This window comes from Primulina huaijiensis, chromosome 13, assembly GCF_012295235.1.
Source record: "Primulina huaijiensis isolate GDHJ02 chromosome 13, ASM1229523v2, whole genome shotgun sequence".
In the NCBI taxonomy this organism is placed as follows: Eukaryota; Viridiplantae; Streptophyta; class Magnoliopsida; order Lamiales; family Gesneriaceae; genus Primulina; species Primulina huaijiensis.
The window spans coordinates 12,662,133-12,687,900 of NC_133318.1; the positions used below are offsets into that span (position 1 = coordinate 12,662,133).

Genomic DNA, 25,768 nt, shown 5'->3' on the forward strand with positions numbered 1-25,768 from the left:
AAATTTTTTCACTTGCATGCGACTTTATTGATTATTTAATTGTTATTTACGATATATGCATGCTGAGTCGTTAGACTCACTAGACTTGATTATTGTAGGTACTGATGATGCCGGGACCGAGGGCGGGGATCAGTGAGCCAGCTCGAGTCGACAGTAGTGGGACCCGAGGACCTCACTTTTCAGCATTTATTATTGTTATCGCTCAAACATTTTTTATCTACCGTTGGATAAAATTTTTACAGTTATTTTTACAACATTAATTTCTTCCGCTGCTATTTTTAAACATGATACGTTATTCAACAGTTTTATTTTATGAACTGGATATTTTATTTAGTTTAAAAGAAAATTTTTAATTTTCCCGCAAATTTTCAAATACGAATTTCTAGGCCTTTACAGCGCGCATATGCGCGAGCTGACGGGAAGGCACGCGCCGAGACATAATGTCTCGCGCATATGCGCCGAGGAGGGTCGCGCATATGCGCGAGACGTGTTGAGCGAAAATGAAGCCACTTGCCCCTCACCATGCATGAGATATATATTCTCACAAACTTGATTTCTTCATTTCTCATACAGAAACGAGAAGAGTTTCAGAGAATATCGTGAAAATCCTTACGCCTTTTCTTATAGAAATTTGAAGTTTGCGGAAGATCCGTCCGTCCGATTTTGAATCCGACTTAGGTACTGTGTTCCTATTGACGTAGACTACAACTGGACGTAAGTTTTATTACGTTTTGACATGCTTTAAAATTATGATATTGCCAGAATCGGAATAATATTGTTAATATTAACTCTTTAAATTTGTCAATATAATTAAATCATAGAAATGGCAACACAACAAATTAACCTCACTCATGACACACCAATAGTGTAGCTAGGGATTATAGTATGATTAAGTGAACACTTGTGATGTCTATATATAATAGAATCACCATAACATCAAAATCAATGGCCAGCTCAAATTCACTTGCAGCTTGTTGAATGCAAAGTTTTTCAAATTTGAACACCACTTGTGAAGAAATTTCGATTTTTTTATTCTACTTGAGATGGCAGATTACGTTCTTTATAAAAGCTTTCTATCTTTCTGTGATCAAATTAAATGTATAAATTAAATCTATCTATCTTAAGTTTTTTTTTATTGCACTATCTATCGTCTTATTAAGAGCCATCATTTGCCCTTCATATGATGTCATGAAGACAAAAATGAACCTTTAATTCAAGAAAGAATTATCATTTCCAATTCCATTTGAACATAATTTGTCTGTCCCCAGATTCTTCAAAAATACCACAGTACAAATTACTTCACAAGCTTCACCAAATTATTTTTTTTTGGGTATTTGGCTAAACTTATTTAAAACATCTTATAAATTATTTTATGAGCTTATAAGTTGTGATATCTTATTTTAAAACTAAACCGTTTAAATTTTTGGATGAACTTATTTTAAAGAACTCAAAGATGTTAATGTGTTTGATATTATAAAATGAACTTTTTTTAAAAAACTTAAAGATGTTAATGTATTTTATATTATAAAATCTTTTTAATGTCAAAATTATCAAAAAAAAGAAAATAATATTATGAGTTGATGTAAATAGTTATATAAATAGCTTTATAATTTAATATTTTAAAAAATAAATCTATTTTATATTTATATTTAGAAAAATTTATGTTCTTTTTGGAGGAAAAATATTTAATATTTTTTGTAAATGTGTGTAAATAAAATGTTGATTTAAAAAGTTATAGTTAATAATTTATTCAATAAAATATTAACACTTATGTTTTTTATCTAATTTTTTAAAAAAATCAAACAGTTTATTTTCACATCTTATAAATTATTTGTGAGTGGGTCTCATGTGAGACCGTCTCACACAAGTTTTTGACATTGTTTGTAATTGTTTTTTTTTTTTCCACTAAAGAAATTTGATCCATTGAAGCCGCAGTTCTGAACGGAACCAAACACAACCTTGTATTTCCCTCTCTGACAAATGGGAGATTAGTTTTTGAAATCTACGATACCTGGCCGGCTGCAAAAGTTCCATTCACCAATCTCTGATTTCGGCGGAACGGAGTAATAAATTCGCGAAGAACGAGCACAATTTGTCTGAACCGTTCCGGATCACGTTCGGATCTGCTCAAGCAACTGGTAATTACACGCCCAAAAGATGGGTGGCGCGCGGCTGTGCGAGTTGTTTGGAGAGTTGGGATACGAAGGACACCATTTATTGGACTCCGATAGCTTTGAATGGCCTTTCCAATACGACGACGTTCGACCCGTACTCGAGTGGCTGTGCTCTAGCCTTCGCCCATCCAACGTCCTCTCCCCTTCCGAGCTTTCTCAGTAACTCTCCCGCCCCCTTTCTATCCTAGATCTGTTATACTGCTCTTGAAGTGATGCTTTCACTTTATTTGGTTGAAGTAAAGGCGGCACTTTATTGCTGAGTTCCTAAGGTCTAAACTAAGATGTGTTCTCTGGTTAGGAATTTTTGGGTGGCTTGTGTGACATTTGATCGTTTTTGTGTGGGAACTCATATTAAAGAGTTGCCAACCTTTTGAAGTTTGTGGTCTCTTTTTGTTTGGTTACATGTTTCAACCATGCTTTGCTGTTAATGTTAAATTGTTTTGTAAAACTTTTTTCTTGCTGTATTTTTAATTTAGTGGTCAATGATTATCCCACCTTTACGTCCAGGTACGAGCAGTTTCTGCAGGAAGGGAAGCTTTTAGAGGTATTATCATGAATTTTGCGAATTGGTTGATTCCAAATCTTCTAACTTTGAACCGATAAGTCAGATTAAAGCATCATACTTTGATGACATAAATTTTGCACTAGTTAAATGAGCTGTCTAAATGACACCCATTGAAATATTTCACATTTTGCCAAATGTGCTGCTCCATAGTCCACACTTTTAGCATTTGTGAGGAGTTAGGAGAATGTAGCTACCAGGATTATTCCATCTGTCTTAAGGACTGATTTTTTACAGATCCTGACTCAGATCAAGTTTTCTGAGTTCACATTTAGCTTAAGTCAGGTGGGATCAGACGTTAGGATTAATAATTGACCCTGTTGCTTCTATTTTTTTAGGTGGTTATCTTGGTTGTATTTGTGCCTTTTTCACTATTGCCATCCTTTGCTTCTTCTATTTGTTGATGAATATTGGATTGCCCAAAATGGTCGCATGCTCGTATATGTTTGTTATTTTTCATGGACTATTTTCAGCAAATGTATGCTTTTATATCATCAGGGAGAAGATTTAGACTTAGCTTATGACAGCATTTCAGCATTTTCAGCAAGGAGAGACAACCAGGAGGCAGTTTTTGGAACTGAAGAGGGATTGAAAGAAATTCGGTAATTGTTAATTTCACCATTCCAGATTATCTGTAAATTTAATTTTCCTATACCACAATTTCCATTAATATGTTTAGCTCTGAATCATATTGTGTTTCTTTGGTAATTAAATCATCAACTGGAAGTTAGTGCCTCTGTAAGAGTGCCGTGTAATTGCTGTTTTGCATGATCTCTTAGGCTCACTTGTACTGTCTTTGTAGTAGTAGAATCACAATCTTTGCAGTTTTAGGAAGCAATTTTTTTGTTCTTCCTTTTTTTGCTTCTTAAACGTTGGTTAACTGTCACTTGATTAAACTCATTTGACTAAATACATTTAGAATCTTGTTCCAGTATACCTAAAAATCCATCAATGTGCCATAAAGATGTAAGATATGTAGCGATAAACCTAGTGGCCAGATCTAGCTTGGAGTACACGATAATTTTATGTGCACACCATTAAATATAAAGTATTGTTTTATTGAAACTCTATACAACCTCAAAAGCTATGCATCTATTCCCAGTTGGATGAATTGCATGTGTATTCCTTAGAAACACTTTCTAACAATGCATATGATTTTCTAGAGATCTGGTCGAGTCACCAATTCTAGGGATACATGACATCCATTCAAAGTGTGTGAGTCGTAAATCTCTAATTATTAAGCTTATTTTTGAATGTTTCACAAGCATACCATAAAATGTACCATTATGATTGTGGAGTAGTAGGATTTAATTAAATTATGAAGATGAGAATGGGGTTAGAATTAAATTTCATTGGGTGTAATTGATGTGTGCCGATTGGGTTAAGGAACAAAGGATTAAAGTGAGATTTTTACACTAAATAAGCACTAAAAAAGAGGAATTTCTGTGCTTGGTTGTTAAATAAAAGAAATTATGGTCCAACTCAATCTTGATTCATATATTTCAAACAAAAGAGTGAAACGGGACCAATCCTGCTTGCATTTTTAACTCTAGCATTTTCAAGTTTTGATACTAACTTGAACTTATAACTAAGTTAGTGGGTGGTATTCTCGTGTATATTCCTTGCTTGTTACTCATAATAAAGGATGATTATGTTGTAGGTGCTTCTGCAACTTCTGAAACTTATGACTGCATATTCTTATGGAAGTTTACCAAATTGCTGTGTTAATATAATTCTTTTGTTTGAATGGAGGTTGATTTTATTAGTATGGGTCATAGCTTCTATTTCATTCACTTAGGTATTGACTTGTCCTCAATGAATGTCAGTGATTTTCTAGAGGAGTCTTTAGAATTTTGTATACCCCTTAATTAAGGTTATACCACTAATCCCTGCTTGAATTTTCAAATTATTGTATTAAAGTTAAGAAACTTAAAACTTACATGTAGTGTGTAAGCAAGTTTCATGATTCTATAGATTGATTCTGAGCAGATCATTCTGAATTATCTCGAACTGTGTCATGTAATGCATACTTTGACGTCATTGCAACCCTCTAGCAATGTTTACTTTGATGTTATTGCAACCCTCTAGTAATGTTTTTACTGTATTAGAGAATGTATACTACTATACTTTGACATCTGAACCAGTTGCTTTCAAAGTTTAAAGATTTGTCAAAATTACCGGGAGAATGATAGCCAGTAGGATGAAGAAAAAATTGTGTAAGAGGAAGAGTAAATCGGTACAAGGGAGTGATTGTAAGGCCCTTTACTTTATTTTGTAAATAATTAATTCTTTTCTTTTCCTTAATTCGGTTTACTTTAGGTTTATCTCACTGTTTATACACAGAAATAAAAGGAAGACAATTGGTTGCTATGATTGGATAGAATCTAAGCTTTAAATTGATTATGGTGCATTTTGCTACTTTGTGAAGTCAACGGTTGCTGTATTTATGCCCAGTGATGCTACATTAGCAGCAAAATCTGAAGCCTCAGAGTTACAGAAACAGCTACATCATCTGCAATTTCAAAATGATATGCTCACTGAGCAGGCTTCAGCACTAATTCATGGTCGAAGAGCACGAGTTTCTGCAACCTCCACTGCCAATGGACAACTGACTACCATAGATGATAGCCTTTCAGCAAGGAATTTGGAGGTATGCTAAATGCCCGCTTCAATTCTGTAATTTAAAATGTGAACGATTATTTTTTAATTCTTTACTTTGCCAGAAGTTAAGCAAAAATCGATATTTGTGCATATGTGGGGTCTGTGACTTTAATTTTTTAATACCTAGTTGTTATCTACATATGATATATGACATAAAAAGAGTTTAATTAAAAAACGTGATCGAGTAGCTTGGTAGGTTGTTCTGTGGTTTATATTTTTCCCTGGGTTAACTCGAGCATATATGAAAATAAGTGTAGTACGATGAGATCTTACTTCTGTGTTGGAATGAAGCAGATAAGAAGATAAAATATATAAAATTCTTTCAACAAATCTCCCTGCCGACTTGAAAACAAGTCCTCGTGTTTGTTCCTTCTCATGGTTGACCTGTCAAATGTCCTTTTTAAATGTCCTTGGCAGCCCTTATAGCTTGACAATTGGGTCCAGAGTCCATTTATGGAACATTTTATTTGCTAGTTAATATATCAAAACCTCACAGGCCATCCTCCTTCCAAACGTTCGTTCGAGTGTTGGTGGATTTTGAACTTTGACTTGTTAATTTCAATGAGTATTTGCATATTTAATTTGAGAGATGTAAGGGGGGTAGTTTCTTAGTCTCAAACAAGTCAGATCTGGCCTTTACATCCGACGCCTCCTGTGGAATTGAGGACTATGTTTCTAGCTTAAATGATATGCTGAAACTCAACTAGTGTAGCGAACAAATGAGCCGAATAGTGATATATATATATATTTCAGTTTTGTGCTTGAGCTTGAATTCATGCTTTGATTGAACTTAAAAAAGTAAATCTGTTTTCTCAATTTAGGCTCAATCTAGGATTTCTTGATTCGAGAGTGTTTTGAATGGAGCTAAACCATTTATCCAAGTGTCAGTCAGTTTGGAAAGGTGGATCCAATATTGATCCTCTTTTGCAAAAGTATCATGAATTTATTTTACTTTGAATCTAGATGATGTTCACAGAATTACACCAACTTTTGTTGCTTTGTGTTAGCTCGACCAAGTTCATTTCCACAGCATACACACCCGGCAATGCATTGGTTTTATCTATTATTTCCAAGCACGTGCTGACTTATAAATCAAGAGGGGTTAAGAATTAGTCATTTGCAATACATATTAATGTTTCCAGATAGAAATAATTGTAAAGTTATCTTTTCGTTATTTGTTTACATTTTCACCTATCCTGATTATGAATTTGATTAGATGAATGCAGTCTTAGGACGGATGGCTTCTACTGCTCAAGAGTTGGCTCACTATCATTCAGGAGATGGTATTGTGTTTCCTCCTTCCCCTAAGATATGCTAATAAAATAATTGTGAGATTAATTTTATAGTCATATATTTATTAGTGAAGTAAAACGACGACGATAAAAAGATCTTAAAAATTAGGTTTTAATTGGTAAGATAATGAGTTAAATCTTATTAAGAAGTATGAAAACTAACGTGAATTTTGGAGTGTAACATTGGGAAAATAGGAAATGGCTAGCATGGTTTGAATGTAGGCTTATGTGATATTTAATAATGATTTTAATTTATTTATCAGTTACCTGATATTCTCTGCATTCAGAAAATGGAATCTACTTGACTTACACTGATTTTCATCCGTACTTGGTTGTGGATTCCTCTTGCATGGAACAGTTAAATCAATGGTTCACCAAGCAACTGGACACGGTATGGTTACACACTTCTTTAAAGCAATAATCATCTCATTGGTTCAAACATTTGTGCTTGTAAAATGACTAGTCTAAAGCTAGGTTCATGCCACTTTTCCAAATTTTGTAACTAATGATAATGGTGTAAGTCGAATCTTGTAGATCGTATTGTCAATGTTTTGATTGTTGTGCCATAATAGTCACAAAAGAATTATAATCGTAATTGTTCTACAATTCCAGTCCTAACAACTATGTGCAATACATAGAAACCAGACTGAGAACCTTCACTTTGATAGCATGTGCATAACTAAGCAATTGCCACTATACCATAACTGATGATAATTGCATATCTTAAATCTTTTAAACCGCGCAATAGCCCGTATATTAATGAGCAAATGATGTTTGCCCCATTCTTCATTAGCAAACATGTATGGAGAGTTGTTTTTTCGGTCATCTGTTTTGTTTGTTCGTTCTTTTCTTGCAAGAGCATTGTTTGGCTGAATGTTTGATCATTAGCTCGCAGCTAAACATGTTTTTGAGGTGTCAATTCTCCATATTCTTAATATGTCCAATAGAGAACTCTATGCCGACCTAATGTGCTTGTGAGAACTTTGTGTGTGCCTTCGTTAGTTACCGATGTTTGCATGAAACCTTAGCAGATTATCATGTTTCCATGTCCAATCATTCTGGACTCACACGGTCATGCAAACATTAGCAAGAACTTGATTTTTCGATTTTCAATTAATCTCGACTTTCATGTTTGCCTTTCTGTGACCTTATTTCTCCCATATAACATCTTATTTCATTATTTTATTGTCAATGATTTTAAATTAAAGATGATAAAAGTGCCATATCTATATATTTACACAATAAGTTGGAGTTGGACTAAAAGAACCTTGCACTGTGTAAGAGATGCATTGGAGATAAAATGCTAAATTTAAACTTAAATCAATTATTATCAACTCAAAAGAAAAGTAAACTCAAATCTGATCACTAGTTTATAAATGTACGAATTGATTTCATTATAGCGATTATCTCATCATTTCAATCCAGAAGCATCCTTGTACATGATCTACAGTTATATCCAAGTCTCAGAAGTTTACTGCATAACCTTGAGCTGGACAGCAGTTGTCAGTGAACATTGGTTACCTTCCAGATATGTTCTTGAGAAGAGGGTGTTTAATTGTGGTGCTGTGATTCTAACTGAATTGGGAACTCTTTGTCCGTGAAACTGAAAAAGTTACTGTAAATGTTAGGAATTACAAAGGGCTTGCTTGGTTTTGTTTTTGGAGTTTCAGTAAATATTTTGAATAAATAAAACATATATTTGATGTTGTTTTGGGGAGTAAAATTGTTAATATAGATGTCAAATGATGTAAGAAATTATCGGATTTAAGTATATACAAATTTTGAATTATTATATTTTGGGTTGTAATAATATCAGAATAGTAATATAGTAGAGTTTTTTAGGAAAGTGGTGAAAAGTTAAGTTGAAAGTATTGATTATGTTAGCAGATGCGAAAAGGATGTAAAATATGTTTTGGTTGAGAGAGTATGAAAATGGATTATAGTGTTTGTTTTTATTTTGGGGGATGAATAATTGTTTCCCAGAATAAAAAACAAGCAATACTGAAATTTTTGCATTCTGTTAAGTGTAATGTGGTAATCATACTAATCAATCAACAATAATACAGTAAGAAGAAATGTGAAGTCCTGATTTTTAAAGCCAAATGTAGCTCCAAAAGTCTTATTAAGATTTTGGACCTGTTGGGTTCATTTATGTGCATGTGTTATCAAGAAAATAAAAGATGAGGTACATGTGAGGCCCAAACCGATCTCTTAATTCATGAAAAGGAGTCTCATCTTTTATGGATTCTTTCTTACTCTCTTAAGTCTCTTATGTATATTCATGAAAAGCAATCTGGTCTTTTATGGATTCTTTCAAACTCTCTTATGTATTCAAGAAAAGTAGTCTACTCTTGTACGGATTCTTTCCTACTCCGTGCTGAGAGACTGTAATGCTAGCTATACTGAATCTCTCTTATCAATGCCAGTTCAAGCAAATGAATCTTAAATACAATTTAGTTTAGTTCCATCTTTTATTAAAATATATACGAAGGAGTCAATGTTCACAAGGATTCAGCTGATTCTTACACATACGTGTATATGGTTCTTTGTTTGGTGTAGATGAGTGAGCTCTGGTATTGGGTATGTTGTAGGATATTGTAACTCTGTTGGCAAGACAGCCAGGATATCATATCTTTCTCTTTGTTTACGGTTTCGTTGTCGACTTCTAAATTGTAATATGAACGTATATCATCTTTACAATTCTGATAAAAATTTAGATTATATCTGTCTTGTAGAGGTGCTATTTTTCATTTATTTGAGTGTTTAAGTTCCTTAATTGCACTTTCTTCTGTTTATTGTGTAATAATAAATTTCTAGGTATTGTGCACCATACCTTCGAGAGCATAAAACATGTCAGAACTGTTTGTTTAAAATGATTGAGGGTGATCCATTTGTATATGAATGTGATGTCTAAAGATATTTAATTTAACATTTTTTTGTTTGGTAATCACATCGTGTTTCTAGGGCCCTTACAGATTAGTGGCTAAGGAGGGAAAATCTAAATGTTCATGGATGAATCTCAATGAGACTTCAAAAGTCTTAGTACGGGGTACCTCTTTCTCCCACACAATCACACATGCTTTCCCAAGGGATAGATTTTGATGGCTGCATTTGTATGTTGAACATGTTTGTGTGTGTTTCTATCTTCTTTTCTTACCTTTCCGTGCTTTAAAATATTGCTCCTGATCTTTGGAATTGGTCACTTTGAACTAAATTTGTTTCTTTTCCCCAAATGAAAAATTGAGAAAGACAGATGTAACTTCCATTCGAGATTTGCCACGGATTTTCAGGAAGAATTAATAAAACATGGATGGGATTTGAAGGTCGGAGAGGCAAAGGTTTTCTCATAGTATATTCCGTTTGTCTGCATAAAACTTCAGGCACTTGCCTTGTTATGTTCGACTACCATCAGCTCCCTCTTTCACTTTGAACACTCATTAAATATCCACCAAATTCTTCCATTTTGGTAAATAACAATATCCCAAGTATCATTACTTAAAGGGATTTCATTTCTTTAGAAATTACTGCCCTCCACTTTGATTGTGCAGCTCCTCATTGATATTCATCGGGATCTGAATCATATCAATCTCTGTATAATGCCCTGAATTTGCTATATATTTTGTGAGGGTATGAAAGATCTTACTCTTTTCTACAGAAAACAAAAATCCTTATCATCCACACATTATCGGCAGTTCCCAAACGTTCTTTGGACTTGACTTGGGGATTTTTGTCCTTTAGATTTGCAATTTGTTCAGAATCTTGACTTTGATGAGAAACTCATAGTTCCAATAATAAAACAATGATGGCTACATTGTGACTTCCTATATGACTGATTCTCTGTTGTGTTACAAAAACTGATAAGTTTTAATCTGTATTCTTCAAGTTCATACGAAGCAGTCCGTTCATATGTTTAATTTCTCAATGCTTAGTGACAGTGATGCATAGTAGATATTGGTACATATGCCAAAACATCCCAATTTTTTTTATGATTAATAAATTAATTTTACTGTTCTGTTTCCTTTTCATTTCTCTTCTTCTACTCATGGAACAGATTTGGAAAATACACAGCATCAACGCCTTTCTGAATTGCAGCGACTTCGATCCATGTATGTGCCTTTATTTTCGAACAGCCAGATGTTTGACTTTTATTTTGATTTGTATCTGCTGACTTGATAAGTTTGAAACACAACAAAAATTCATCTTAGTCATTATTGGATAGTTGAATTGTAAGCTATCTTGGCAGTGATTATAAAAGCAGTAGTTTACCCAATGTCCTTCAACTGTTTCAGTATCTTTTAGTTAATATCAACTATCCTAAGCTTTGAAAAAATGCATCACGTGTGTAGATTTGTTTTAATAAATTATAATTGAGGTATGATATTTGAATTTAAAAGTTAAAATGTTGTTTTGGCAAGGTTGTTTCTACATTCAATTCAACATTTTTTAAAAATGTGTTGTAAAACGTTTAAGATGTTTTATGAACGTGTTTAATTATTTTTTAAAAGCTAACCTTCAGATTACATTTGTTTTTAGGACAGTTTTAATTCCCATATACATTTTAAATTATTAAACTACAACACCAATGCCTTCTTAGAGTTACAGTTGTCCAATATTAATAAACATACGTAATAAATCCACTTAATTTTAAACTTGAGTAGCTTCTGATATGATATATAGTCATTAGCTCGTTCATATTTCAGTTAAATAACTCGAAACAAAATCATGTGTAGTATTCATTATACTCTTTGATGTTCTTCATATATTCATTAACATCGCTTTTATATATGTTTTGAAATTTACGTTCCAACAGCAATTCAAATTATGCAAAAAATATAAAACTCTTTGGAATACTTTATTGGTGAAAGGGGAAGACAATTAATCTTATTTAACTTAACTACAGTTGAAACTTAATTATTATAGATTTAAACATACTAAATTATTTCAAAAATTGTCGAGTATTTGAAAATAGATGCTGGATGAATTTTGGGTTTGGAAATGTTGTGGTGCTTGAGCATAGAAATTTGATTTCAATGGAGAATGAAAACAAAAGGCCGTTGGGCTTTTCCATGTAGATTTAGAACTTTCGAGTATAGAATTCTGCACTTGAAAATCCAAATGAATAGAGCCTAAATCATACCCTATGCTCCACTTCTCTTACCTCGATTGTGTCATTTTTATTGCATTTGTTGAGGTTGACCTGGATTGTTATGTTATAATGCGATAAACCATTTTATTGAGATATAAATCTTCCATGCTTTGTCAAGAGATCGGTTGTCATGTTTTATTAGTTTGAGCATGTATCTCCCAGTTACTTATGTGTCAGTTCTTGTTATAGATTTGGAACAAGTGAAAGGCAATGGGTAGAAGCTCAAGTTGGGAATGCCAAGCAGCAAGCCATTCTCACGACGCTTAAAGCTCAAGTGACATCAGATGATGCTCATATCCACCTCGACCTTTATTCTCTTCGGTAGTACTAATGCAGAGTTTTTTCATGCTGTGTCCGCATTCATCATTGCTTTCCAAAAAATATTTGTTATTCTTTTTTTTTTTCAATTAGAAATTATTGTGCCCATCCTCTTATTTTATTATGTTGTGTTTCTCATTGAAATTAAAAGTGGTCTTAGCCATTATGCAACCAGTTCTTTCAATCCAACTTAGCAATTAGAACATGAAAATATCGACATTATTGGTGGAACTTTAGGTGTCATCTGCCGGTAGGGTAATTGGAATGTGAATGAAATTTATCTAGTAAGGTAGAGAAGGAGAGAGCCGGTGGGAGAGGGTGTCAGATCCTAATGGTTTATAATTTGTTTCCGAACACATTTCATATATCTGAATAATGTGAAGGCTACATGGTCCGAGTTAATATTATTGTGGAATGTGAATGAAATTTATCTAGTAAGGTAGAGAAGGAGAGAGCCGGTGGGAGAGGGTGTCAGATCCTAATGGTTTATAATTTGTTTCCGAACACATTTCATATATCTGAATAATGTGAAGGCTACATGGTCCGAGTTAATATTATTGTGGAATGTGAATGAAATTTATCTAGTAAGGTAGAGAAGGAGAGAGCCGGTGGGAGAGGGTGTCAGATCCTAATGGTTTATAATTTGTTTCCGAACACATTTCATATATCTGAATAATGTGAAGGCTACATGGTCCGAGTTAATATTATTGTAATAAATGATTTTTTCCCCGATCATACTTTGACCAATGACCACAGATAATATGTTAAGATTCTACTGTCTAGTAGCTGGATGAAATCCTCGTGACCAACTCCTAACTTTGCTCTCCCCAAAGGTGATTGGAAATTCATGCATATTTGAGGGAAAAAGATGAGTTGTGAACTCAACCTGTACAAATATCGTTACTAAAATATAATTGCTTAAAATAAGCTGAGTGCAACTGAAACAGGGTGTATGGCATTTAATATCAGTATGTTGGTTTACAGTGACATCATCTTTACTATTAATCTTGTCTCTATTGTTTATTTTGTTGTTCCCTTCAAATTCTCATCTCGGGGCCGTCTTTATAGCTTTTTAGCTCTCGATCAACTGTACAAACTTTGGGCTGTCTCCAGAGCATGGACAGCTCTCACGAGTTGAGACTTTGGTCTGCTCAATCCTAATTGCATGCTTCCGACCTGGAAATTTCCGACTTCTTGTGCGGTTTGAATTACCATTGTGATCATGTTGAGCTGACCAATTGCTCGTGGTATGCTTGCTGGGCTTCTACCTGCTCAGTCCAGGCTCACTTGTTAGTTCATACTGCCTCCTCAAACATACTTCACGATTGAGTCCCCCTCCTTCAACTTTGGACTTCAGAGTTCAGATTATCTATAGCTTCAAACTTTTGAGAGTTGCCTGTATCTCGATTTGCAGACATCTAAATGCTTGATGTGTAATGTTTGCCTTGTTGAGGTTATTCTTGCCTTTGTGCCCTTTTGTCTCAACATCTCGCAATGGGTGATCTGCCGACTTATTGTAGAATGTCGAGCCGCCGACTACTAGCCTATTATTTAACGCCCCACTTCTCAGCACTTGGAAGTTCCAGTTATTATGTTTCTTGACTGCCCATTTCTTGATCGCTCGTCATGCAAATTTTTATGTCGGGGAGCATAGATGCTACACTATTTTATTGTCAATATTAGTTCAGTTTACAGTTACATTATTGTAACATTGTTATATATTTCTGGTCAATTTATGTTACAGAAATAATTAATTGATGGAAGCTGCTGGATAATTTTTCTATTTAAGAATTACATGGTTTCTTAAATCGGAGTCAAGTTCTACCTTGACACTGTAGTTTTTATGGAACCAGTTTGTTGTTCATGCTTGCTTGTGTGTGGGATCCCAAAAAATTATAATTAAAAACAGTAAGAATGGTGCTTTAAAATATTTGGATTGCATTCAGTAATTACAATGGAACACTGAAGCTTGTAGAGAATTTAGGTGCTCCCAAAACCTGCACACTTCCAAAGTACATATTTTCGAATATAAAGCTTTGCAATTATATTGTAAAATGAAAAACCAAGAAGAAGGAACATCACGTTTTAGGAGAACTATGCTTTAGTAGTGATGGACCATTCATTACCTCTCAACTGAAGAGTCTTTGCCCTTCGCAATGCCCATTGTTTGGCTAATTTGGAAGTTACTAGTATTTTCATCTGCTCATATTATCTGTCTACGGTGTTTCATTTTGACTTCATCTGTTGGGTGGATATAGAGAATGGGTGCTCTAGATGTTCGTATACCTGTGTGTAGATCTGGGATATAGTTTTAGGTTTATGATGGCACTTAAGTGGTGGAGAAGTAAAGGTTCATCATCTAAAAATATGATCTATAACATTGTTATTCCAAATTGTACTGGGCTACGAAGTTTCTTATTTTCCTATAATCTGGTAAAGTAATTTTGTTTAATGTGTTTAGAATTGCATTGATCTAAAAACTGTTCTTGCTTGTTAAAACTAGAGAGGATGGTAAATCACGGCATGAGGTTGCAATCAATTCAGTATTGACTATACTCAGCTACTTTGTCTTGTTTTACCTTTTGTTGTTTTTTACTCTTGATCCTTTTTTTGATTGAGTAGGAGAAAACATGCTGAACTGGCTGGAGAACTTTCTACTTTATATCGCAGAGAAGAGAAGCTATTATCTGAGGTTTGTATCTGCAACAAGTCGCAGTTAACGCCCTACTACATGTTATCTTCTTGTTGTACTTTAGTTGCAATTGTTGTTGGGATATCACTTTCTAATAATTGAAAAAATGAAAGTTAGATTATGTAGTTGGCCCAAAATTTACTTTAAGTGCATTCTGTCTCAAATAATCCTTGGTTTCTAACTGAAACTCTGCTTTCCAGACTATTCCTGATCTTTGCTGGGAGCTAGCTCAGTTACAAGACACATACATATTGCAAGGTATTGATCATTCTCTTAAATCAATTAGCTTGAAGCATTTGTAAGTGGCGTCTATTAATTTATTTCTTTGATCAACTGTTTTAAAATGTTGTCAATGACAGTATCTCTTTATCACTAACGATTTAGGGGATTACGATTTGAAAGTTATGCGCCAAGAATTTTATATCAATCGGCAAAAAACGGTATGCTTTGCACCATTGTGATAATTTTCATGTTTTGTACGCACAGAGAAGTCGTGTAACTGCACCTTGATTTCTAGGTTGCTGTTCCTTGTTCAACTGGCTAGATGTGTTGTTTGGGAGATAATTGTCTGTTAAGATGGTTGTTTTAACAATATGATTAGTTTGACCATTCTTGAATATTTAGCTCGTGGTGATTTTTGGCAGTGCACGAAATTAATACCATGAAATGAATTTACTATGATGCTTGTGGTGTCCTACCAGGAAAGTACGTATGTTTGATTCTTGCATGCTACTAATTATAATTGTATGCCATTTGATGGTCCCATTCCAGTGTAATCTAACCTGTAAAACTTGTAAAAAGCATTGAGTATTAGCATAACTTGATCTCAAAATTGAGCTGCACCATTTTTTCCTTCTGCTTTCAATCTGAGATGAAAAAAATGAAGTGGAATTGATATGAACCTTCTGGTCAGTTTCTCTAGTGCCTTTACCAAAATGAAATGTATTTAGTAGCTTTTGTATAAGGACAATTCTTTTCAGCCAAAACATACTTTCTATTGAATATTGATGCGATTGGTTATGGCCTCTCTAAAAGTTAATATGATGGTCATTTGATGTGATTGGTTATGGCCTCTCTAAAAGTTAATATGATGGTCATTGTACATAGTGTGGTGAGAAATGCCTTTTGTTCTGCTGTTATCTCCTTCACATTAGATCATTCGGAAAAATGTGTAAATTAAAGATAAAAGTCATCTTTTCATATGGATATGGAGGGTTGATTCCTTAATGCTTGCAATATTAATTAATTAAAAACTTATGTCTTGATTTACTTATTTTTTCTTGTTCTTTTGCAGTTCATTAGTCATTTGATTAATCAACTGTCAAGGCATCAATTTTTAAAAATAGCATGTCAGTTGGAAAAGAAGATTATGCTTGGAGCCTATTCCTTACTCAAAGTTATTGAACTAGAGCTTCAAGGATACCTGTCAGTGGGAAAAGGTCGAGTGGTATGGATAACGGAATACACCTATTAAAGTATTTTTGGGGACCAGTTACAAACTACAATCATCACACAACGAAGTATTTGAAACAGTTGGACCAATTTTAATTTTTAAATAATAATCAGTAATATCATTTCATAGCATAAATTTTCAAAAATATATCATGTAATCACTATCTCATAATTTCATGACAAACCAATATGGAAATCTCCAAAAACCATATCCCCCAAAAAAGTGATAGAAAACAATTGCCGTCTCAATTACCGTCTTATTGTTTACATACTCTAATACATTGTTTTTTGAAGTTATGTGTAATCTTCATCATAATAGGGCCGTTGCATAGCATTAGCTGAAGCTGCGTCTGACGTACCTGAACAAGGAGCAGTGGATGATCGAGATACTTTTCTCCATGGTGTTAGAGATCTTTTGAGCATCTATTCAAGTATAGTTTTTTGAGGAACATATTACTTTATTTTGGTTAAAATCCTAAAACAAGATGAGTCATGTAAATTCATGATTTCAGATGCTCAAGTTGGTTTATCAACATATGTGTCTGCACCGGGCCTTGTTCATCAATTATCTAACCTTCAATCTGACCTAATGACTTTGCAATCTGACTTGGATTATACTCTTCCTGAGGACAGAAACAGATGTATTAACGAATTGTAAGTTTTTTTTTTATTTCTTTTCACGTATTCAATCTTTCAATGACCGTTTGTAGAATCCATTACGTATCATTTTTATATTAAATCAACAGTCATTAATCTCTTGCCAGTATCATAATGTTTGACCTTGACGACACTCACAGCCTTTCTGCCAAAACAGCTACTGGTAGTTAGGCTTTTTTGGTTAAACTGTCGTTCATCTGAAGTTAACTGTGGTATCCTTGGACAGCTGTCACCTAGCATTGAGTACTTCATCCTGAGCTAACTACCTTTTCCAATAAATTAAAAATATTGGTTGTTTTCCGTGTAGCACTCTATGATATATGATATGCTACAGGCCTCCAAATTGAATGCTCCAGTTATGTGGCACCCAATTATTTAAAATCGAGACACTCCATGGGTAAATATGTCAGGATATTTAATATTGTTGATTTTTAGGTACCATCTAAATGTCATTGCCTATTTGAAATGCGGCCTTTCAATAGTGGATGAATGCTTTATGCTATCCTTTCTGTTTTTATGTGAATAATTAATGTAAGAACCCTACAATCAGTCTTGCATCCTGCATGTACTAAAATTATTGGGAAAGACTCCTAGATTGACATGCTATGCTGTCTTTGATACCTCTTTTATTCAAATATTGATCAATATGCTGGTTAGCATTTATGCCCTCGAAACCTTATTCATGACTCTCTGTTGATAACATCTCAGGTGTACCCTTGTCCAAAGTCTACAGCAATTATTATTTGCATCATCTACAACTGCCCAACCAATACTGACACCCTGGGTATTTTTTTTTCTGTTTTTCCTCTTTCTAAAATGTCGAGTTATTGTTTTATATTTTACAGTGATAATGCAACAGTGTGTACCCGTAAGTTGTGAACTAATCTGTACATTTCTTGGAAATGAAGTTCTGTACAATGTGCTGATGTTTTCTTTTTTTTTTTTTTCGCTCTCTCTATGTCTGAATTTTTGCCTCATTACTATTCTGCAGAATGATAATTTTTCGTGGAATGTGAATGTTATATGGAGTCTGGTTTTATAAAAATTGCTTGCATGTTTCCAAGTCTGAGATGTTGACTCCCGCCCCCCTCCCCTCCCCTCTTCTTTCCTAGACGCTAATGAAGGAACTGGATGAAATGGCGAAGGTCAATGCAAAGCTGTCAACTGCGGTTGAAGATGTGACAATGGAGCATTGCAAGAAGAATGAGGTATATTTCAACTAGCATTTTTTGTAGTTGCAACCTATGTTTCCGTGATTAAATCTTGAGAGCTAAGTGGTAAATCAGATACGACAGATCATTCATTTGAAAAGCCTCTCTTTGTATGATGTGATAAGACTTTTTCAAGTTAAAAATGCAGATTGTTAAACACCATTCCCAAGAGATGGCACTTCAAAGGCGAGTCTTTGTTGATTTTTTCTGCAACCCAGAACGGCTGAGGAATCAAGTTAAGGAACTGACAGCACGAGTCAGGGCTTTGCAGGTGTCATAGTCCAGTCATATTTTGTTCAACTATATATTTTATGTATGTCGTCTGTTTAAAGGATTTGTCTTTGTGCATTTTATGTTTTGAGTCAATTGCCATGTACAAGATTGAGATATGTTCCAACACCCAACACAACAGGCAGCATCCATTGCTGTGCATGAATATTTATGAGCAAAGTATATTCTGTCTCATCCAACTCATTTTTTACTCATTTGACTTCCATTATTATGAATTACATTAACTGCATGACTTATTTCAACTATAATTTTAAATTAATATTATAGCTTTAACAAAGTAATTAATTAATTATTTTTTTTAGCAAAACAAAGTAATTGATTGGCACGCAAATTAGATAGCTCTATTTTTAAAAAATATCTAATGATTACGAGTCCAAATATATTCTGAAGCCTCGGTATAAATCTTCATTATGAAAATTATTGATTATTATTTAATTTTTAAAATATTCATCACAGTAAAGTGAACACGAGCAATTTATTAAAATATTTTATTATTTATATCTACACAAATATAAAAGTGGGCATTTTTATTTTTAAAAAGTTATAAAACATGGGTTGAATTTCATTCACTAAATAGGCCTAAGGAAACTCAAGAAAAATCTAATAATTAACTTTTGAAGCACTATATATTTTAGGTTAAAAATCAATAAATTGAATTCTGTTGTGAAAAAATAAAAAATTTATGGTAAAAAGTAAAAATCTCAAACTCTCAAAATTTACCAAACAACACACTTTATAATATTTTTCTCTCTACTAAATTGTGATTTTCTTCACAAATGAGAGATCTATTTATAGAAAATCTTTACAAATAATCCAAAAATAAAATCATCATTACCTACATCATCACACACTAATTTTCAATATTTACAACTCTTATTTTCAACATTCAAATATTCAACATACACATTTTAAATATTAATTTTCAACACTCCCCCTTGTAATGATGATCATGATACGATGATGTCTTCATTACGTGTTTTTATACTGTCTCATTAAAAACCTTACTAGAAAAAACCCATTGGGAAAAAAACATAGTAAGGGAAAAAGAGTGCAGTCACGTAAACTCCCCCTCATGTTGATACGAACAATTCTTCACAAATTTCGTAGATTGCGCATCCCAATATTATATATGTGCTTTCTGAATATTGTCGTAGGAAGTGCCTTTGTGAAGAGATCTGATGAGTTTTCACTTGATTGAATGTGACGAACATCAATACATTTATTCTTCTCAAGCTCCTTGGTGAATGCGAAGAACTTAGGAGGAATATGTTTAGTTCTGTCGCTTTTTATGTATCCTTCTTTCATTTGAGCAACACATGCAGCATTATCTTCATATAGTATCACAGGCTTCTCGTCGAATGATAATCCGCATGAGATTTGGATATGTTGAGTCATTGATTTTAACCACACACATTCACGGCTTGCTTCATGTAGTGCAATAATCTCGGCATGATTTGATGAAGTTGTTACAAGTGTTTGTTTCTGTGAACGCCAAGAAATTGCAGTGCCTCCACGAGTAAATACATATCCAGTTTGAGAACGTGCTTTGTGTGGATCAGATAAGTATCCAGCATCGGCATAACCAATTATACTTGGATTAGCATCTTTTGAATACAAAAGTCCCAAGTCTGTCGTTCCTCGTAGATAACGGAATATATGTTTAATTCCGTTCCAATGTCTCTTTGTTGGATATGTGCTAAATCTTGCCAATAAATTTACGGCAAAAGATATATCAGGCCTTGTACAATTTGTAAGATACATAAGGGCACCGATAGCACTTAGATATGGTACTTCTGGACCAAGAATATCTTCATCATCTTCACATGGACGGAATGGATCCTTTTCTATGTTTAATGATCTAACAACCATTGGAGTACTTAAAGGATTTGATTTGTCCATATTAAAACGTTTAAGGATCTTTTCTGTATAATTTGTCTGGTGAACAAATATTCCACATTCTTTTTGTTCAATTTGTAAACCCAGACAATACTTGGTTTTTCCAAGATCCTTCATTTCAAATTCTTCTTTCAAGTATGACACAACTTCTTGAATTTCCTTATTTGTTCCAATGATGTTTAAATCATCAACATATACAGCAATAATTACGCATCCGGATGTTGTTTTCTTAATGAAAACACAAGGGCATATTGAATTATTTACATATCCCTTTTTCATCAAGTGATCACTTAGCCTATTATACCACATTCTGCCGGATTGCTTCAACCCATATAATGATCTTAGTAATTTCACAGAATAACATTCTCTGGGTTTTGAACTTTGTGCTTCAGGCATCTTAAATCCTTCAGGGATTTTCATATATATATTACTATCAAGTGATCCATATAAGTAGGCTGTAACAACATCCATAAGACGCATTTCTAAATTTTCAGATACTGCCAAGCTAATCAAATACCGAAACGTAATTGCATCCATCACAGGAGAATACGTTTCTTCATAATCAATTCCAGGCCTTTGAGAAAAACCTTGTGCAACAAGTCGAGCTTTATATCTTACTATTTCATTTTTCTCATTTCGCTTTCGAATAAAAACCCATTTGTATCCAACAGGTTTTACACCTTCAGGTGTAAGGACTATAGGTCCAAAAACATTACGTTTATTTAGCGAATCCAATTCAACCTGGATGGCATCTTTCCATTTTATCCAATCCTGCCGATTTTTACATTCACCAAAAGATTTTGGTTCATGATCTTCATTATCATTTATGATGTCGATTGCCACATTATAAGAAAATATATCATCAATTTCTTCTATATCTTTTCGGTTCCATATTTTTCCAGTATTAATATAATTGATAGAGATTTCATGATTCTCGTCAGTTTGTGGTTCTGACAAAACATTTTCATCATCATGTGTTTCTTCAGGAACATCATTCTCTATTTTGTGATCATTATGTGTTTCTTCAGGAACATCATTCTCTATTTTGTGATCATTGTGTTTCTCTATGAATTTTCTTTTTCGAGGATTTTTATCCTTGGAACCAACTGGCCTTCCACGCTTCAGGCGTTTAATGACATCATGACTATCTTCAATTTGTTTCTTCGGAATTTCAATTCGAGCAGGGGCATTTGCAGCATGTATATATGATTTAGTTACCCCTTTTGTGTCTGCAAATGCATCTGGTATTTGATTTGCTATTCTTTGCAAGTGCACAATTTGCTGTACATCTTTTTCACATTGTTTTGTTCTTGGATCCAGATGTAACAATGATGATACATACCATGTAATTTCTTTTTCGGTATGTTTCTGTTCTCCCCCTAACATTGGGAAGATTTCCTCATTAAAATGACAATCAGCAAAACGTGCTGTGAACACGTCGCCTGTCTGTGGTTCAAGATATCGAATGATCGATGGACTATCATAACCAATATAAATTCCAATCTTTCTTTGAGGTCCCATTTTCTTTCGTTGAGGTGGTGCAATAGGCACATACACCATACATCCAAAAATTCTCAGATGAGAAATGTCTGGTTCTTTACCAAATGCAAGCTGCAATGGGGAGTATTTATGATATGCACTTGGTCTGATGCGAATTAATGCAGCGGCATGTAAAATTGCATGTCCCCATATAGAAATAGGGAGCTTTGTTTTCATAATCATTGGTCTAGCAATCATTTGCAGACGTTTAATCAATGATTCAGCCAATCCATTCTGTGTATGTACATGAGCAACAGGATGCTCAACAATGATTCCCATAGACATACAATAATCATTGAAAGTCTGGGAAGTAAATTCACCAGCATTATCAAGTCTAATTTTCTTGATTGTATAATCGAGAAATTGATTCCTCAATTTTATTATTTGAGCAAGTAATCTTGCAAATGCAACAAACAACAGTTATGCTTAAAAATTATTTTAAGATTCATGAATAAAATTTACAGAAATTTCTTCCCTTTAAGATTCATGAATAAAATTTACAGAGATTAAGATTTTACCAGAGTGAGTGATGGAGGCGAGGCCAAGGAGAAAAATAAGAAAGAAATAAGATAAGAGAGTGATGGAGGCGCATGAGACTTATTCCAATTTTTATATAAAACTTAAAACTTAAAATAAAAAAAATATAAAATTATACCCTAATTTGGCGGACCAACCCGTCTCGTTTGGGCCCGATCCATTTCGGCCCGTAACCCAAACGGGCTCAACCCATTTGACCCACCTTCAAACGGGCGGCTATTTTATCAACCCAACCCGCTCAATTTTTATAGCGGTCAATTTGACAAGTCTAGTCGCACGCTTAAAACATGCACAGGGATTTTGTACAAACTCGTCAGTCTTTCTTTCTAAATTCTCCTGTAGATTTCTCAGCTGCGATTCTGTGAAATTCTCTGTGAAAAGTTGGCGTGTGGGCATTCACTGATTCACCGAACAGTGTCGAGGTATTTTTATACAACAGTTTTTGAAAGTTACTTTCATGTTATCTTTATTTCTTTCTTGCGGTTGGGTTGATTCAATTTCCTGTTTGTGGTGTTTTCGGCTATTGTTGAATATTTCGCTGGTTTTCTTTTTGGATGGATGTGTTTGTGTTTGTAGAAAGATTGTAATCCCCGTGTTCCTGTGTCGAAAATTATCAATTCATAATCAAAATTCAGTTGAATTTTTTTGGATTATTAAAGATTACGATTGAATAAAGAGTAAAGAGAGGCAAGAAAATGTTAAGAATGAAAATATTTCAGTTGAGCTGTCTGGGTTTCATACGCAAAGGGGTGAAAATTGAATTTTAGACAAAAATTAGGTTTATTTTTACTCGTTGGATTACCCTCCCCTTGTTGATCCTTGGGGTGAGAAATGAGAATTGAGAGTTGGCGAATTTCGTTTTTGGTGAATTGAATATACAACTTTTGGAAAAACTAGTGCAAAAAAAAAAAAAAAAACCCCTGAATTTTTGGTTTCGAATGAGCACCTGTCCGTCCGCGAGCGGGACTAATTTTGTTAGCTTGATTGTTGCCCGTGGTTAGTGATTAAGTTTCAATTTCCATGGTATATTTGATTCTTGTTTCGTTTTTCCTGTTTTTGCTTTTGCAGAACTAAGTGGACTATGGAGAGAGAAGGGAATTTGGTATACCATGAGAGGCAAAGACTACAATTTTGTTTACTACATTCCCTCAACAATCTATTCCAGGTGTTCCAGCTCTTTAATTTTTGGTGCTCCTTTTTGCTTTACTAAATCTATTTTGTCCTTCTACATGCCTCTTCAACTTTCTCATCAAATTGCAGTATATTCATGTGTACCACTCTGTATCGATGTATGTGTAGCATCGCCCTGTTAGCAAAGTTCGTTTTGAAACTAGGCTGTTTTTAGTTTGATAGATTTGGGTTTGAAAATTAGATGACAAGTTTTGAAATGAATTTCCAATGCCCCCAAAGAAGGCCTAAAAATATATTGGATTTGAAAAATGAATCACTTCCAACTTCCAAACTTACTCAAAAACATAAACAATGGATTTGGATGATGAATTTAACATCTATCCATGAAGCTGGATATCATTCAACTCAAAAGTCAGATTAGAGATGGTGGCTGTTGAAATCATGGCAAATTCTATCCGTTCAAACTTTTATGTGGTGGTGATTAATTATTAGCATGTGAAAATGGGTGTGCTTCAATTTCAGGAGAAAGATGCATTTACTCGAGCAAGTTTGAATGCGATTGCTGAAAAGCTTGACCTCTATGATCCAAATAAAGCAACGTGGAATCCTTTATCTACCATCTTCAAGCCTCATCATAACACGCTAACGGGGAATTATGATATAAATGTTCTGATCGCAGCTCTTGAAGAAAAGGGCAAAAAGGTAATATGGCATGATCGACGACTTGGCGCATCTTCGATTGATCTTGATGGAACAAGTGATGAATTATTCGGGATTGTTTTGAACATACCTGTTAGAAGGTATGGTGGGATATGGAGAAGTAGGCATTGGGTTGCATCGAGAAAGATTGATGGAGTTTGGTACAACTTGGATAGTGATTTTCCATCTCCCTATCCTTTCAAGAATGTCGACGAGGTCACGGGATTTATTGATAGTATCATATCCACCGGAGGTGAGGTCTTACTCGTCCTGAATGATCAAGAATGACTTGAATTTCTCTCCTTTTCATATTGTCACGTTCTGTTTTGGATGAAGATTTTGGAGTGAAAGAACTAATAATTTCTTAACATAGCAATTGGTTCGGGTTTCATGCTAACATGGCAAATTATATTGTTTTCAAATTTTAATCAATCTTCTTGTATATAGGAAACTTGTGGTGTGAACTTTGAACTACTAAATTTATTTTTTTGTAACGATTATATTATATTAGATAAAAACTAAAGATATTAAAATCTAGAGTAAATGTAATTATCTGAGCCAAAAGTAGAGAGAGGCTATACTATATATCGATGTCCCCTCGATACAAAAATGACAGCACCATGAACAAAAACACAATCATATCTCATCAGCCAGCCCAAACAGACACAACCCACATATTAGATTATCACACGCGCAGGCAGCTCGATAGCAGGCTCCATCCCCTCTTCTGCGAATGAAACATTACAAACAAGTAAATTTGTTGGGTAAACAATCAAAACCAACCAAGAATATCCAGAAGAAATTATGTACCCTTGTGTGGCGAGCACGAAGGAGTTTGGGTGAAATCTTGTACAGATCTTCATCCACAGCTTTGCCAACTACTTTTGCTTCTTCACACTCACAATCACACACCACCCATTCCTCTTCTTTCTTCTCCTTTTCTTCGCCTGATTTTCCCTGCAATCTCATATTACATAACAGAGAACTAACTTTTCATGTTTCGTTAACTCGCATATATGTTTGTATGTATGTATGTATTACCCTACGGCGTCGGCGAGGTACAACGATGACAGCAGGAGTTACGACATCATTCTCGTACAAATCACCCGCGACATACAAATCTCGATCCTCGGAGTAGCTAAACCGCAGAGCCTCAGCTTGCCTCGTCGACTCGAAGCACTGGGTGAATGGCAGATCCTCGTTGCAGATATCCCAGCTCCCAAATGCCGGCACATGGCTCCTCCGGAAGTAAAACTCCTGCACAAATCACATAACGCACGATATCACCAACAGTCCATGCGTTTTGAAAGAGTCCTGTAAAACAAGCCCAAGTTTACCTCCATTTTGGTATAGATATTGTCTTTGTCACGTAAGAAGAAGATTCTGGAATGGGTTCTTTTACAGCTTACAGAAGCTCTTGGCTCTTGCAGTTGCTTTTGTAGCGACCATGGGTAGACCGTGGATGGGTAGATGGATTATATATATATATATATATATATATATATATATA

The 25,768-nt window shown here is 34.3% G+C and overlaps 3 protein-coding genes across 4 annotated transcripts; 2 read left to right on the top strand and 1 right to left on the bottom strand.

Annotated features, from left to right (window-relative positions):
* The first annotated feature begins 1,912 nt into the window (after window positions 1-1,912).
* On the top strand, window positions 1,913-18,630 carry LOC140990876 (AUGMIN subunit 3). Its single transcript, XM_073460712.1, has 18 exons — window positions 1,913-2,333; window positions 2,682-2,718; window positions 3,235-3,338; window positions 5,191-5,386; window positions 6,614-6,680; window positions 6,977-7,080; window positions 9,654-9,738; window positions 10,741-10,795; window positions 12,025-12,156; window positions 14,776-14,845; window positions 15,046-15,103; window positions 15,230-15,285; window positions 16,140-16,292; window positions 16,617-16,728; window positions 16,810-16,951; window positions 17,663-17,738; window positions 18,067-18,162; window positions 18,314-18,630. The coding sequence occupies exons 1-18, from the start codon at window positions 2,158-2,160 to the stop codon at window positions 18,443-18,445; spliced, it is 1,851 nt and encodes a 616-aa protein (XP_073316813.1). The 5' UTR covers window positions 1,913-2,157; the 3' UTR covers window positions 18,446-18,630.
* A 4,058-nt stretch (window positions 18,631-22,688) lies between these two features.
* On the top strand, window positions 22,689-24,624 carry LOC140990881 (josephin-like protein). Of its 2 annotated transcripts, none has more exons than XM_073460720.1 (3): window positions 22,689-22,850; window positions 23,497-23,593; window positions 24,082-24,624. In XM_073460720.1, exons 2-3 carry the CDS (start codon window positions 23,510-23,512, stop codon window positions 24,544-24,546), a joined length of 549 nt encoding a protein of 182 aa, XP_073316821.1. In that variant the 5' UTR covers window positions 22,689-22,850; window positions 23,497-23,509; the 3' UTR covers window positions 24,547-24,624. The 2 variants fall into 2 exon arrangements, with proteins under 2 accessions (XP_073316821.1, XP_073316820.1); XM_073460719.1 differs by having other exon boundaries at window positions 22,699-22,850; window positions 23,504-23,593.
* Window positions 24,625-24,746: 122 nt separating this feature from the next.
* On the bottom strand, window positions 24,747-25,748 carry LOC140990882 (uncharacterized). Its single transcript, XM_073460721.1, has 4 exons — window positions 25,596-25,748; window positions 25,300-25,515; window positions 25,069-25,215; window positions 24,747-24,985 (listed from the first exon to the last, which is right to left on the bottom strand). Exons 1-4 carry the CDS (start codon window positions 25,599-25,601, stop codon window positions 24,944-24,946), a joined length of 411 nt encoding a protein of 136 aa, XP_073316822.1. The 5' UTR covers window positions 25,602-25,748; the 3' UTR covers window positions 24,747-24,943.
* Window positions 25,749-25,768: the final 20 nt, after the last annotated feature.